This window comes from Chiloscyllium plagiosum, unplaced genomic scaffold (assembly GCF_037043375.1).
Source record: "Chiloscyllium plagiosum isolate Xiang-an unplaced genomic scaffold, Cpla_swu_hap1 HiC_scaffold_19, whole genome shotgun sequence".
NCBI classification, from domain to species: domain Eukaryota; kingdom Metazoa; phylum Chordata; class Chondrichthyes; order Orectolobiformes; family Hemiscylliidae; genus Chiloscyllium; species Chiloscyllium plagiosum.
Genome location: NW_028270157.1, coordinates 26,208,082 through 26,221,510, shown reverse-complemented (window position 1 = coordinate 26,221,510; position 13,429 = coordinate 26,208,082). Strand labels below are relative to the sequence as shown.

General features: G+C 41.3%; 1 protein-coding gene across 2 annotated transcripts in view; it reads left to right on the top strand.

Annotated features, from left to right (window-relative positions):
- mettl25 (methyltransferase like 25) overlaps positions 1-13,429 on the top strand; it is an 87,645-nt gene that overhangs the window by 13,756 nt on the left and 60,460 nt on the right. For both annotated transcript variants that reach the window (XM_043709683.2, XM_043709685.2), the window contains exon 3: positions 2,267-2,373. In XM_043709683.2, coding sequence (XP_043565618.2) covers positions 2,267-2,373 — 107 coding nt within the window. The remainder of the gene's footprint in view (positions 1-2,266; positions 2,374-13,429) is intronic.

Sequence of the window (13,429 nt, the reverse complement as noted above, 5' to 3'; positions counted from 1 at the left end):
GATGAGTGAAGCACAGTGTTTGCACAGGCTGAGGATGTCAAGGGATACTGTCCCTAAACAATGCCGAATGCATGGCCATCCTACCCCAATGGTTGTCAGATGACAGCTGCTTTGAACATTCATGCAACTGACTTCTTTCAAGGAGCCACTGGGGACCTGTGTGGAATCTCTCACATATTCTCGCAGAAATACATCAAGGCTCTAACTGTTGTCATTTATGTCAGATCACATTGCTTCATCTCATTTCCCCTTGACGAGGTCAGTGTTGCAGTTGGGTAGTAGGCTGCAGCAACATAGCTGGCTTCCTCCAGGTGCAGGATACAAAAGACTGTACACCATATCATAACGCAACTGAGTTCATCAATTGAAAAGGGTTTCATTCCATCAATGTGCAAGTCATCTGTGACGATTGGTACCACATCTTAGAAGTTTGCGACAAGCAACTGTCATGAAGTCATTATTCTTGAAATCTCTGATGTTCCAGCTGCATTTAAGAGTCTAGCCTTATAAGGATGGAGAGTAGGGCTACCCACTGCAACTTTGGCTAATAATTCGTGCAATCCTTTGGCAGAAAAGGAGTGTAGAAACACTGCAGCCCATTTTTCAACCAGGATCATACTTGGAACAGATGATAGGCCTGGTGCAGTTGAGGTTCTGTTGCTTGGACCAATCTAATGTTTTCTTGCAGTATATTCCAGACAAAATGTGCCTCATAACCCTCACAAGCTTTGTTCCGTACAACTTGAACAGGCACCAAGGAAATGTGTTCGATGCTGACAGACTAGGTGAGTTTAGCAGTCTTCTTCTGAGGGTAATTAGGACTCTGAGCAGGAGGAAGACCACCTTGCACATTATATACCACAGCACCATTTGGCAGTACACACCACACAGGACTTAATTGACATGCAGTTCCAGTAGATGAAAGCTGGTTTCAGTGATTCTACAAAAAATGTTAATGCTTAACATGCAAACAGTTTGTTTAGTTTCTGGAAGGTTAATATAGCTTCTGTTTGTTTGATTTCTGTTTGCTTTTGGTGCTTGCAAATAGAACCAAATATTTTGAAATGACTGAATGTTTCATTTATGTGATGGTCATTACGGAAATTGTGTTGCACATTACGGAAACCAAATCACTGACACAGAGAGGATTGTAAGATAGGAGTTGGATCAGGACAGTTGACCTGTGTGGCGTGGTGCTCAAACAGCAATAGCAATAGGAATGTATAGGTGTCGTGCATTGAAGTGCCAGACATGCCAACTATTTGCTGTGAGAAGAGGTAGTTTGTGACTTCTGTGTCACTTTTCACAGTGAAAGCCAATGGCAGACTGCCTGTGCTTGACTGGGTGTGTAGCTGAGATTACAAGATCGTCCTGGCATCAAGGATGCAGGGATATCTTACAGTGGCAAGTACTTCCAGCTACTATGAGTATGAAAAGTCTGACTCACATTTGACAATGGGGATACCAAGACTAAGTGGTAGGTCATTAACAAGGCAAGCTTCAGACAAACCTGCTGCCTCAGGCAGAGAAATCCTCAGTGAAACTTGACAAAAATGGCATTTTGCTAAAATTGGGACAATTCAGATCATTGTCACAGCTTCAATCAATAACCCTGTGTGTATTTCAAAGCATTACCACCCTCAGCAAAAATATTATTATTGCTTCCAGTCTTATATCTTCACATTGTATTTTTAGCTACTCAACCCCAGGTTTACATTGTTTCGTACATTTCACTTCATCCTGCAATCAACTCTGTTCTTACAAAAACAGCATTTTCTCCATATTTTAATTTCTTCAAAGCAAGGGTCTTGGACCCTTGAGAATGGCTGAAAGGTGACTCAAAGTATGGTCCAACCAGGGAGAGCGTAAGCCCATTCCATTCACACTTGGATACCATAATTGCATTTTGCAACATCCACATTTGTATGTCGGTATGTAAGAAGCCTAACCACTGTTCTGCTGGAACACTGATGACGAAAGACAGCCCAAGGAAATATAGTGTCTAGTGCCTTTCTGTTGAAATCTGGCACTACGGGTTGCAAAATTGAGAGACCTAATACCATTTTACAGGTTGTTGTAAAGTTAATTTCTTTCTCTATGTTGCTATAAAGTTATCTTTCATCTAAATATTATTTCATTACATCATGTGATCACAAGTTTTTTTTTGAGATGATAAACATAGGAAATCTTCTTGTGTAAAGATGAGGCAATTTTAATTATTTTGGCAGAAGAGAAGACTTTGAGTTTTTTTTGTCTTTCTTCTCAGATGTATTCTTAAAACCCAGCACATTTATGAGTTCAAAGAAGTCCCATGAGGTTGAGTTGATGTCTGAAGTCATTGTATCGTTTGCCAAATATTGCAGTATTCAACAGGTGAGAGAACTTCCAGTCATTCTAATCAGGTAATCACAGGACAATTTCCAAGTCTGTTTAAATAACCAGTTTTCTCAAAGCAGTGTGTCCTGGAAGTTACTAATCTGACATTGAATATGCAAGGAAAATACAATGCTTAATTTCTGAATTTATTTTTGCTTTCATTGAAGTTCTTTCCATATAGATATGAGATGGTGTGACAGTAATTTTGGTGGAATGCTTCAGCTTCCATGAAATTAATATGTGATACATTTTGGTGATGTAGCAGTTTAGTATCTAGTAACCATGCAAATTTAGAACTTGATGCAAAGGTGGTTGTACTATGAAATACTAAATCTGTTCTTTAAACTCTCCTTATGCATTTGGGATGATTTTATCTATTGAGTGGGAACCATGTGTTGCAGCCTTGCTGATTTTAATAGCTAGCCCTAATTAGCATGCTGCTTCCTGATCAAAAGAGATGGGACGCGGCTACTCACATTTTAAAATCAGGAAGTCAGAGATGTTGCCAATGTAATGCCAACTCTATTTCTAGTTCTGGGCAATAATGGAGCTTTGATCATATGACAATTTGATTACATGACATATGATCACGTGAAATTTTGTTGTGCTATTTCAACACATGACCTTGATAAACACTATTATAGAATCATAGAAATGTTATGATGCAGAAGGAGGCTATTTGGCCCATTGCATCTGCACCAACTCATTAAATGAACATCATTACCAACTGCCAGTGTCCTGTTTTTTTCCCAATATCCTTGTATGTTATTTTTATCCAAATAATCATCCAGTGTTCTATTGAATGACCTTTTACTTCTAAAGGTTGGATCTTGTAGAGTCATAGAGTCATACAGCACAGAAACAGACCCTTCAGTCCAACTTGTCCATGCTGATCTGGTTTTCCAAACTAAGCTAGTTCCATTTGGCTATGTTTGGTCCATATACTTCTAAACCTTTTCTATTTGTGTACCTGTCCAAATGGCTTTTAAATGTTATAACTGTAATTGCAACTACCACTTCCTCTGACATTTCATTCCATATGTGCACCACCCTTTGTGTGAAATAGCTGCTCCTCAGGTCCCTTTTAAATCTTCCACCTCTCACCTTAAACCTGTGCTCTCTAGTTTTGGACTCTCCTACACTAGGGAAAAGAAAAAGACCTTAGCTATTCACCTTATCTATACCTGTCATGATTTTATAAACTTCTATAAGGTCACTCCTCAATCTCCACCCTCCAGGGAAAAAAGATCTCAGCCTCGCTGCTGAGATAGTAGATCCATCGGTTTTAATTTTCCAAAATTCCCCAGATTCTGAAAAGGTACCATTGCATTGGAAAATAGCAAATATCACGCAATTACAGAATTATTTTGTTGCAGGAGGAGGCCATTCAGCCATTGTGCTAGTGACAGCTATTACTTAGTCCGGCTCTATTATCCAGGGCTAATTTCCTGCCTGTTCCCCATATCCCTGAAAGCCATTTATATCCAAGTAATCATCCAATGCCCCCTTGAATGCCTCAATTTAATCTGCCCACCACATTTCCTGACGGTGCATTCTGTACCCTAAATACTCACTAAGTGAAACCGGTTTTTCTCACATCCTCCTTGCCTTGTTCAAATATGATTCATTTGTTTCAGAAAGAGGGGAAACAGAAATCAGGAAACTACGGGTTATAGGGAATAGTGGACCTTTAGAAATTCTCGAGACTATCAGGCAAAGTCAACATGGTTCTGTGAAAGGGAAATCATGTTTGATTCAATTAATGGGAGATTTTTGAGGAAGCAGCAAGGAATGTGGATATGGAGGAGCCAGTGGGTACACTGACCCTAGAGCTCCAAACAGCACCTGACAAGATGCCACATCAATGGCTTCTACACAGAAACAGTGCTCATTGTGTTGGGAACAACAATAGTGTAATAAGGAACAGGGTGTAGCGATAAGTCGGTCATTTTTGGATTGGCAAGAAGTAACAGGTGTTGTGCTACAGGAATGAGGTAGTGGCTCAACTATCTACAATTTATCTAAATGACTGGATAAAAAGACACATGTATAGTTTCTAAGTTTGTTGATGAGATAAAAATAGTTCGCAAACTAAGTTGCGAAGAGGGCAGAGGGAGTGTACAAAGGGATATGGATGGTTTAAATAAACAGACAGATCTTTTGCTGTGAGAGGCATGAGGCCACCCATAAAGAAGTGAACTGACAGTGGGCAAGACAGGAAACTGAGGATGAGGTAAAGGGCTTCCTCAGGAATCTGTCGTTTTAGAGAGCCCTGTTTAAATGCCCTGAGTGACAACATGACACATAAAGAGCTTGATGTTTAATTTAAAATTCTGAGCAGTGCTTATCAAAATTCTAAAATATAATCTGATAATTGATGATTGCCAACCTTATCCAATAGAATTAGAATTAGCTTTTTGAATTAGAATTAGCTTTATTGTCACATGTACTGAAATGAGTACAGTGAAAAGTTTATATGTCACCACTTATGGCATCATCTTAGGTACAAAGGTATCTAGGTATAGATTCTTGAGTACAAATTCCTACGGAAAAACATTAGAAAAATAAAGAAATGAAAAATTCAGAGTAACAGTCTGTCCAACCTAGCCCTCGCTGGCACCTAGCCTCTCGTCCACACCAGGCCTTGACCCCAGGCTGCACTGAACTTCGCCTCATGGTTCACGAGGTTGTGAGGCTGGAAGTTCATGCCCAGTCCATACCAGGCCAAAAGACCACCATGCCAAGCCGCCAAGAGACTGCTACGCTGCTACTACCACATTGAACTGCCAAAAACTGCCAAACAGGTTGAGAGACTGCCATTCCGGGCTGAGAGACTGCCACACCAAGCCAAGAGATGGTCGGGCTGAGAGACTGTCACCCCAGACTGGGAAACTGCCATGTCAGGCCAAGAGACCATTACGATGGGTCTACGTTAAGGCTGGGAGTTGCCAGAAAAAAGAACGTAACAATAAAATAAAAATAAATAGAGAAAAAAAGAAAAGAAACAGATGGAGCGGACAAGCTCCGGCTGAGAAGTCAAAGAACAAAGAAATAAAGAACAAAGAAAATTTACAGCCCAGGAACACGCCCTTCGGCCGTCCAAGCTTGAGCCGATCCAAATGTACTGTCTAAACCAGTCAGTCAATTACTAAGCATCTGTATCTGTCTGCTCCCCACCTACTCATGCATCTGTCCAGACGCATCTTAAATGAATCTACAGTGCCTGCCTCTACCACCTCTGCTGGCAATGTGTTCCAAACGCACACCACCCTCTGTGTGAAGTACTTGCCGCATGTATCCCTCTTAAACTTCCTACCTTTCACTTTGAAAGCGTGACCTCTCATTATTGAATCCTTCACCCTGGGAAAAAGCTTGTCTCTATCCACCTTGTCTATACCCTTCATGATTTTGTAAACCTCAATCAGGTCCCCCCTCAATCTCCTTTTTTTCTAATGAAAATAAACCTAACCTACTCAACCACTCTTCATAGCTAGCACCTTCCATACCAGGCAACATCCTCATAAACCTTCTCTGTACCCTCTCCAAAGCGTCCACATCCTTTTGGTAATGCGGCGACCAGAACTGTACACAGTATTCTAAATGTGGCCGAACCAATGTCTTGTACAATTTTAACATGACTTGCCAGCTCCTATACTCAATACCCTGACCAATGAAGGCAAGCATACTATATGCCTTCTTGACCACTCTATCCACCTGTGTAGCAAACTTCAGGGTACAAAGGACCTGCACTCCCAGATCTCTCTGCCCATCAACTTTTCCCAAGGCTCTTCCATTCATTGTATAATTTGCTCTTGAATTAGACTTGCCTAAATGCATCACCTCACATTTGTCTGGATTGAAAACCATCTGCCACTTTTCCGCCCAACTCTTCAGTCTATCTATATCCTCCTGTATTCTCTGACAGTCCCCTATGCTTTCTGCTACTCCACCAATCTTCGAGTCATCTGCAAACTTGCTGATCATACCAACAGTGTCCTCTTCCAGATCATTTATGTATATTACAAACAACAGTGGCCCCAACACTGACCCCTGTGGAACACCACTGGTCACCTTTCTCCATTTCGAGAAACCTCCTTCAACTACTACTCTGTCTCCTGTTGCTCAACCAGTTCTTTATCCACCTAGCTAGAACACCCTGCACACCATGTGACTTCACTTTCTCCATTAGTTTACCACAGGGGACCTTATCAAATGCCTTACTAAAGTCGATGTATATGACATCAACAGCCCTTCCTTCATCTATCAACTTGGTCACTTCCTCGAAGAACTCTATTAAATTGGTCAGGCACGATCTCCCCCGCACAAAACTGATAAGCCCATTTTTTTCTAAATATAAATCAGTCCTATCCCTCAGTACCTTCTCCAGCAATTTTCCCGCCATTGACGTCCGGCTCACTGGTCTGTAGTTACCCGGAATATCCCTACTACTCCTCTTGTACGGGGGACAATATGAGCAATGCTCCAGTCCTCCGGCACCTCACCTGTATTTAAGGATGCCATAAAGATATCTGTCAGGGCCCCAGCTATTTCCTCTCTTGCCTCCCTCAGCAACCTGGGATAGATCCCATCCGGTCCTGAGGATTTGTCCAACTTAATAACCTCTAGCCTACCCAACACGTCTTCCCTACTTATGTCAACGTGATCCAGACTAATCAAACTTCTACCTCTAACCTCAACATTCATCATGTTCCTCTCCTCAGTGAACACTGATGCAAAGTAATCATTCAGAATCTCACCCATTCACTCAGGTTCGACACACAGCCTTCCTTCATTATCCTTTAGTGGACCAATCCTTTCTCTAGTTACTCACTTGCTTCTTATATAAGAATAAAATGCTTTGGGATTCTCTTTAATTCTGCTCACTAAAGTCCTACTGCGCTGCTACCTTAGAAGATCTGAAAGGTGAATTTAGCAAGCAAAGCAGAACAGAGGAACCTCAATTATCCGAACAAGATGGGCAGGCACTGTTTCATTCAGATAATTGATTATTTGATTAATCGATTCAATGCCTCTGCTTTGGGACTCAGAGTTTTCTATTAAGTCTGTTTCCCATTCAGGAGAGGAGACTGCAACACACAGCGCGCGGGCCCCCGCCCTCCCCCAACACCATCTAACATCGCCCCCACCCCCGCCTAACCCCAATCCCGTCCGACATCGACCCCCAATCCCATCTAACACCACCCACCCCCAACACCGTCTAACATCGCCCCGTGCCTGCCCCCAACCCCGTCCAACACCACCCTCCGCCCACCCGCCACCCCCCCCAACCCGTCCAACACCACCGTCCCCCCGCCCACCCCCAACCCTGTCCAACATCACTCTCCGCTTGCCCGCCCCCAACCCCGTCCAACACTGCCCCCCTGCCCCGCACCCGCTCCAATCCCGTCCACAGCGGCCCTGCCCGACCCCACCCCGTATAACCGCTCCCCACCCATGCCCCAATCCCATTCAACACCACCACCCCACCCCGCTGTCTAACACCGCCTCCCCGCCTGCTCACTAATCCTGCCCTCCGCCTGCACCCAACCCCATCCAACACTGCGACCCCGCCCACCCCCAACACCATCCATCACCCCCCTCCACTCACCCTGCAACCTCAGCCAGCAACCCCCCCCCCCACCCCCACCCCCCCACACCTACAATGTTCCATTAATAGCTGTACATCAGAAAATGGAAATTGGTGAAAATTACAATCACCAGGGACATGATAATGTGCAAGCTGATGGAGTTATGGGCTGAAGTTCCTTGATTCTGATGGACTTCGGGTTGACTAATCAGGTAGTCACCTTGGTGTTAATTTTTCAAAAGTTCACCGTATTCTGGAAAGTTTTCATCAACTTGTTAAATAGCAAATATGATCCATGTATTCAAGAAGGGAGGGAGGGAGAAAAGGAGAAATGAGAACCCAATTAGCTTGATGTCTTTTATGGGAAAGCTGCTAGAATCGATCATTAAGGAGCTTAAACCCGGACAGTTGGAAACTTTTTAAGGTAAATTAGAAGAGTCAGCATAGTTTTGTGCTTGGGAAATCATACTTACCTGATTTGTTGGCATCCCTTGAAAGGCTACATAGTGCTGCAGATAAGAGGGGGCCCATGACAGATGTGCTTGGATTTCCAGAAGGCACTCAGTGAGTTGCCAGGTAAAAGGTTATCGCACAAAGTGGAAACATGTACTGTATGGGTTAATATTTTAGCAGGGGTGATATATTAGCATGTATAGAAGTTTGGCTGATTGGTTTAAAACAGAATGAATGGGACAAACCAAGTTCATGAATGTGGATGCACATATGGAAGCTGGTCATGGCTTGCCCAGGGAATCCAGTGGACCCCAGTAGGGAGATACAAGTAAGAAGGGGTCTCAGCCGTTAGTACACAGGTGAGAATGGTCAATAAGCACTCAGTTAGTGAAGGAAATTGTCACCTTCTTGGAATTATGAACTCATAGAGGGAACAAAACTGCAAGGCACAAATTGGGTTGTGCATTGGTGTTCAGGGTCATCTGAGCATAAGGAAGGCAATCAGCCCTCTGCTTCTTCTGAGATATCTTTTCAACAGGAGGCAACTTGATGTAACTGCAGCCGTCCCATTTGTTATTTTTGCTGAAGTTGTTTTACACTTGTACAGTAAAGCCTCCATTCCCATCACTCCTGTCCCTAATTGTCTGCCAAACCCAACTACAGGCCAATTAAGGGGATAATAAAGGGATGCCCTCACAAACATTGAAGCCAGTAACATTTTCCTGCATTGGTATATTTAAGACTTGGAAATAGACCCTATCCTAACTTTCTGCCCTGCCTCACAAGTCAGCTTAATTTAATAGTGGTTTATTGATCCATAATAAGCATTAAACTTATGTTTGATCTAACCCAAAATAATACCAGTAATATCCTCTAAATTTTAAGAATAGGGGCAAGATTCTGAGCAATCATGAGCTGATGGTTGGAGCAAAAGATGGATGTTGAAACCAACTATTAAATGTTCAGAGATTATAGCTGATTAAGCAGCATGAGGTGAGGCCATTTAACTACAAAAAAAACAATCCCACAGTCTGTTTAAAACAATACTGCTTTTGGTGTGCTGTGGTAAGGTTTGTCAGTGAGATTAGTGGTTACTTCTAAGAAGTGTGATTTAAAAAGTAAGTAGACGACTGTAAAGAGACGAGGGATGTTCTAACTAGCCTGTGGTGTATGAATTACTTAAAATGATTTGAAGTTTAATGTGCTGGTTGCACTTATTTTGTGTAGTAACGTATGCCTATCTGTGAGATCTAATGTGTGCAATTATACAAGATTTGTAAAAATGCTTTTATATTTCTAATGGCCAATATATTTCTGGATGAATAAAATGAAGAACTGAAACATGCTGGATATCTGAAACAAAATTAGAAATTTCTGGAGAAACTCAGCAGATCTGGCAGCATCTGTGGAGAGAAAAAGAGTTAGCATTTTGCATCCAGTGACCCTTCTTCAGAATATATGGATCTCACTGGGGCTTTTTATGTAAAGGTATTTGAAAATAGATTTTCTGGCCATTGATACTGAATAATGCAGATGAAAAATGTATCCCTTATTTAATTGATTGGAGTAAACTTAATTTACAACATCAGATTTATGTCTCCCAGTCTGTCAATGGAAGTTGACAAATAGATTGAAGTTGCAGGTGTTCTAAATATATATTAACCAATCTTAGATTGTTAGCTAATGTGGAAAGATGAAGTGTAAAGTGAAGAAATTGGGTAATGCAGTAGTGCATGAAGGCTCAGTGGTTAGCACTGTTGCCTCACAGTATCAGGGACCCGGATTCAATTCCAGGTTTGGGTGACTGTGGAGTTTGCACATTCTCCTTATGTCTGCATGGGTTTGTTCCCGTTTTCTCCCACAGTCCAAAGATGTGCAAGTTAGGTGGATTGGCTCTGCTAAATTGCCCGTACTGTCAGGGATGTATAGGTGAGGTGGATTAGCCGTGGGAAATGCAGGGTTACATGGATGGGGTAGAGGTGCTCATCAGACATTCAGTGTGGACTGTTTGGGCCAAATGGCCTGTTTCCACACTAGAGGGATTCTATCTTTAGCACACACCATTTTCTGTGGGGTGAACTGTCCTCTGTGCCAGCTTTGAAGGCTCTTACATAAAATGAAAAAGAGCAGTGCAGCCAAAGTTTGGACAAATTGTGAATTTTAATTATAAGAGTGCCTAAGGGTGTCTCATGGAAATGTCAGTGGTGCTACAAGAATGCCTTTTCTGATTGAATTGATGCAATTGGAGCAATTTCACCCATAATCAGATAATGTTTCATTCTAATAATGGGTGGAAGGAGTTTTTAAAAACTGTCCATAGCACTGACCCTTTCATAAGCATTATACATTCCTCCAAAAACTTGCTATGATCAAAAAGAACTGTACATTTAAATTAACTTTGAAACTAGTATTAAAGGTCACCAAACTATAGCTGATGTATACATGTAATGACCAAATATATTCCAAAAAGTTTTTGAAAAACATTTCAACAAGAATTGAAGAAATTTATCGTGGTTCCAGATGTTTCAAATATATTATTCAAAGCTCTCATCTCCAGATGTGACCTCATCCGTGATATCATAACCATTTGCTAATATGCAATGTATACTCTTTTTTTAAGAAAATAATGGCTCTAATATCATTTGGCAGCACTTGTTATAAATTTGGCTGCAACTCTAATGATGACATCATTTTGTATCTTCAGAGGAACAGACTGACTGTTGGGAAGCTTTCAGAAATTAAGACCCATCAAATATGCAAATGTGTATGCATTTTCTTAAAGCGTAGATAAATTGTTGATGAAATTTATCGATGCAGGGGTTAGTCAATTTTGTTCAGCTTTTGAACAGAAAGAGTAAGTACATAGATGCAAGATGTATCTCCCACAGAAGGGAAATTGGAATGAGTTGCCAGAGACTAATCTTGCAGTCAGCTCAAAACTGACATTGATCATAGATAAATGGTTCCTTTCTCGCTGGAAACTTTGCTGTGCACGTATACAGCAGCCAGAAGAGAGGAAGGAATCAAACAATGCACATACTGCTCGGGTATCCTGTTTAAAAGGCCAGTAGTGAGTGTTGTCATTTTGATTCATTATGATAGGACTTTTTCATTGGCAGACAATTTTTTTTTCCCTTTTAATCAGTTGATTTGTTTCAGGAGATTAGTCTTGAGATAAATTAATGCGAGGTATATTTGAAAAGCACTATTTTAGATCATCAGTTTATCATAATCATATAATGATAATGTGTAAGTTGGACCTTTACTCACTGGAGTTCAGAAGAGTAAGAGCCCTTTCATGAAATAATATTTTGAAAAAGAAACTTTGAATTCAGCGTGAAAGCTTACAAATGCTAGATGAATTAAAGCTTTAGTAGATGGTTTACAGGACATAACTGGAGATTTGATTTTAAACTTTAACATATTTCCATGTAATCTTTTCAAATTCTCCATTTTGTAACATTTTCCATGACTTTTATCTTTAGGCAATATTTAATTCGGGTTGTAAAAATGGAAATGTGGCTGTAAGGAGCACTTTGACATGAAGAACAGAGGAGCTTTTTTAGATTAGATTCCCTACAGTGTGGAAACAGGCCCTTCGGCCCAACCAGTCCACACCAACCCTCCGAAGAGTAACCCACCCAGACCCATTTCCCTCTGACTAATGCATCTAACACTATAGGTAATTTAGCATGGCCAGTTCACCTAACCTGCACACCTTTAAATGGAGAGAGACTGCAAAAAACTGCAGAAAAATTGGATTTGGGAATCTTCATGCATGAATTAGAAAAATTAGCATCCAAGTTCAGCAGGTAGTAAGAAAGACAAAAGAAATGTTGGTTATTTCAAAGGGAAAGCAAGGAACTGTACATAGCACTAGTCAGACCACAGCTGGATCACTCTGTGCAGTTTTGGTTCCCTTATCAAAGGAAAGATTGGAGACAGTCCAAAGAAAGTTCACTATTGATCCTGGATGTGGAGGGACTGCCTTATGAAGAGACGTTGTGTAAGTTGGACCTACACTCATTGGAGTTCAGAAGAGTAAGAGGCAACCTGATTGAAGCTTACAAGATACTTAGGGAATTTGACAAGGCAGGTACTGAGAGGTTGTTTCCCCTTGTCGAGTCTTAAGACCAGTGTTCTTAATCTCAGAATAAGGGGTCACACATTTAAGACAGAGTTGAGGAGGAATTTAATAATCAAAGCTGAGGTAGACAGATTTTTAATCAGTAAGGAAAACAAATGTTATAGATAGAATTGATGATTATCAGATCAATTATGATCTCATTGGTAGCACAGACTCAATGGGCTGAATGGCCTACTTCTGCTTTAAGGAAAACTTAATTCAGTGGAACCCTAATGATGGGGTGAAGTATAGGAATTAAGTCAGAGGTGGGTTGAGCCTCATATTGTTTTGTGGTTGCTATCTATTTTCAATCTGTCTGCATCCCGTGAATAGTCAGTACCTTAAATCCTTTTTCAAATTAAGTCTTACCTTCAAGGTTGAGTCAGAGGTGGACGGGAAACTTGTGGCATAGGTCGTTTGAAAGTTGGCATGCATCAATCCAATTCGTGCGTTTGGTTCTGGGATGAAGTTTTCTTGAAATTGTCACCAAACAGGGAAACAGGAGACTGCTAGCTTGGATAGAAGGTCAGAAGACAGATATGCGGATAGGCAGTGAATTTGTGGGATCTGTAGATCTTTAAGAAAGGTACTTGGTACGCTTGGATACATAAATGTATTCCAGAAATGTCCTGTTGTCTTGTTAATGTTTGGGTAGGGATGCATTCTTACTCTTATACCTGGCCATATCAGCCTCAGTACCTCCAACTGCTAAACAATCCTCCTCTCCTCTGATCTTCAATGGGTCTTTCTCTGCAGGGAATGCTATATGGTTGAAAGTATCTTATTTCAGATGATATATTAAACTAAGGGCCCACCTACTCAAGTGGATTTAAAAGGTCCTGCTGCACTATTTTGAGGAAGAGCAAGGAAGGAATCCTCAGTGTCCA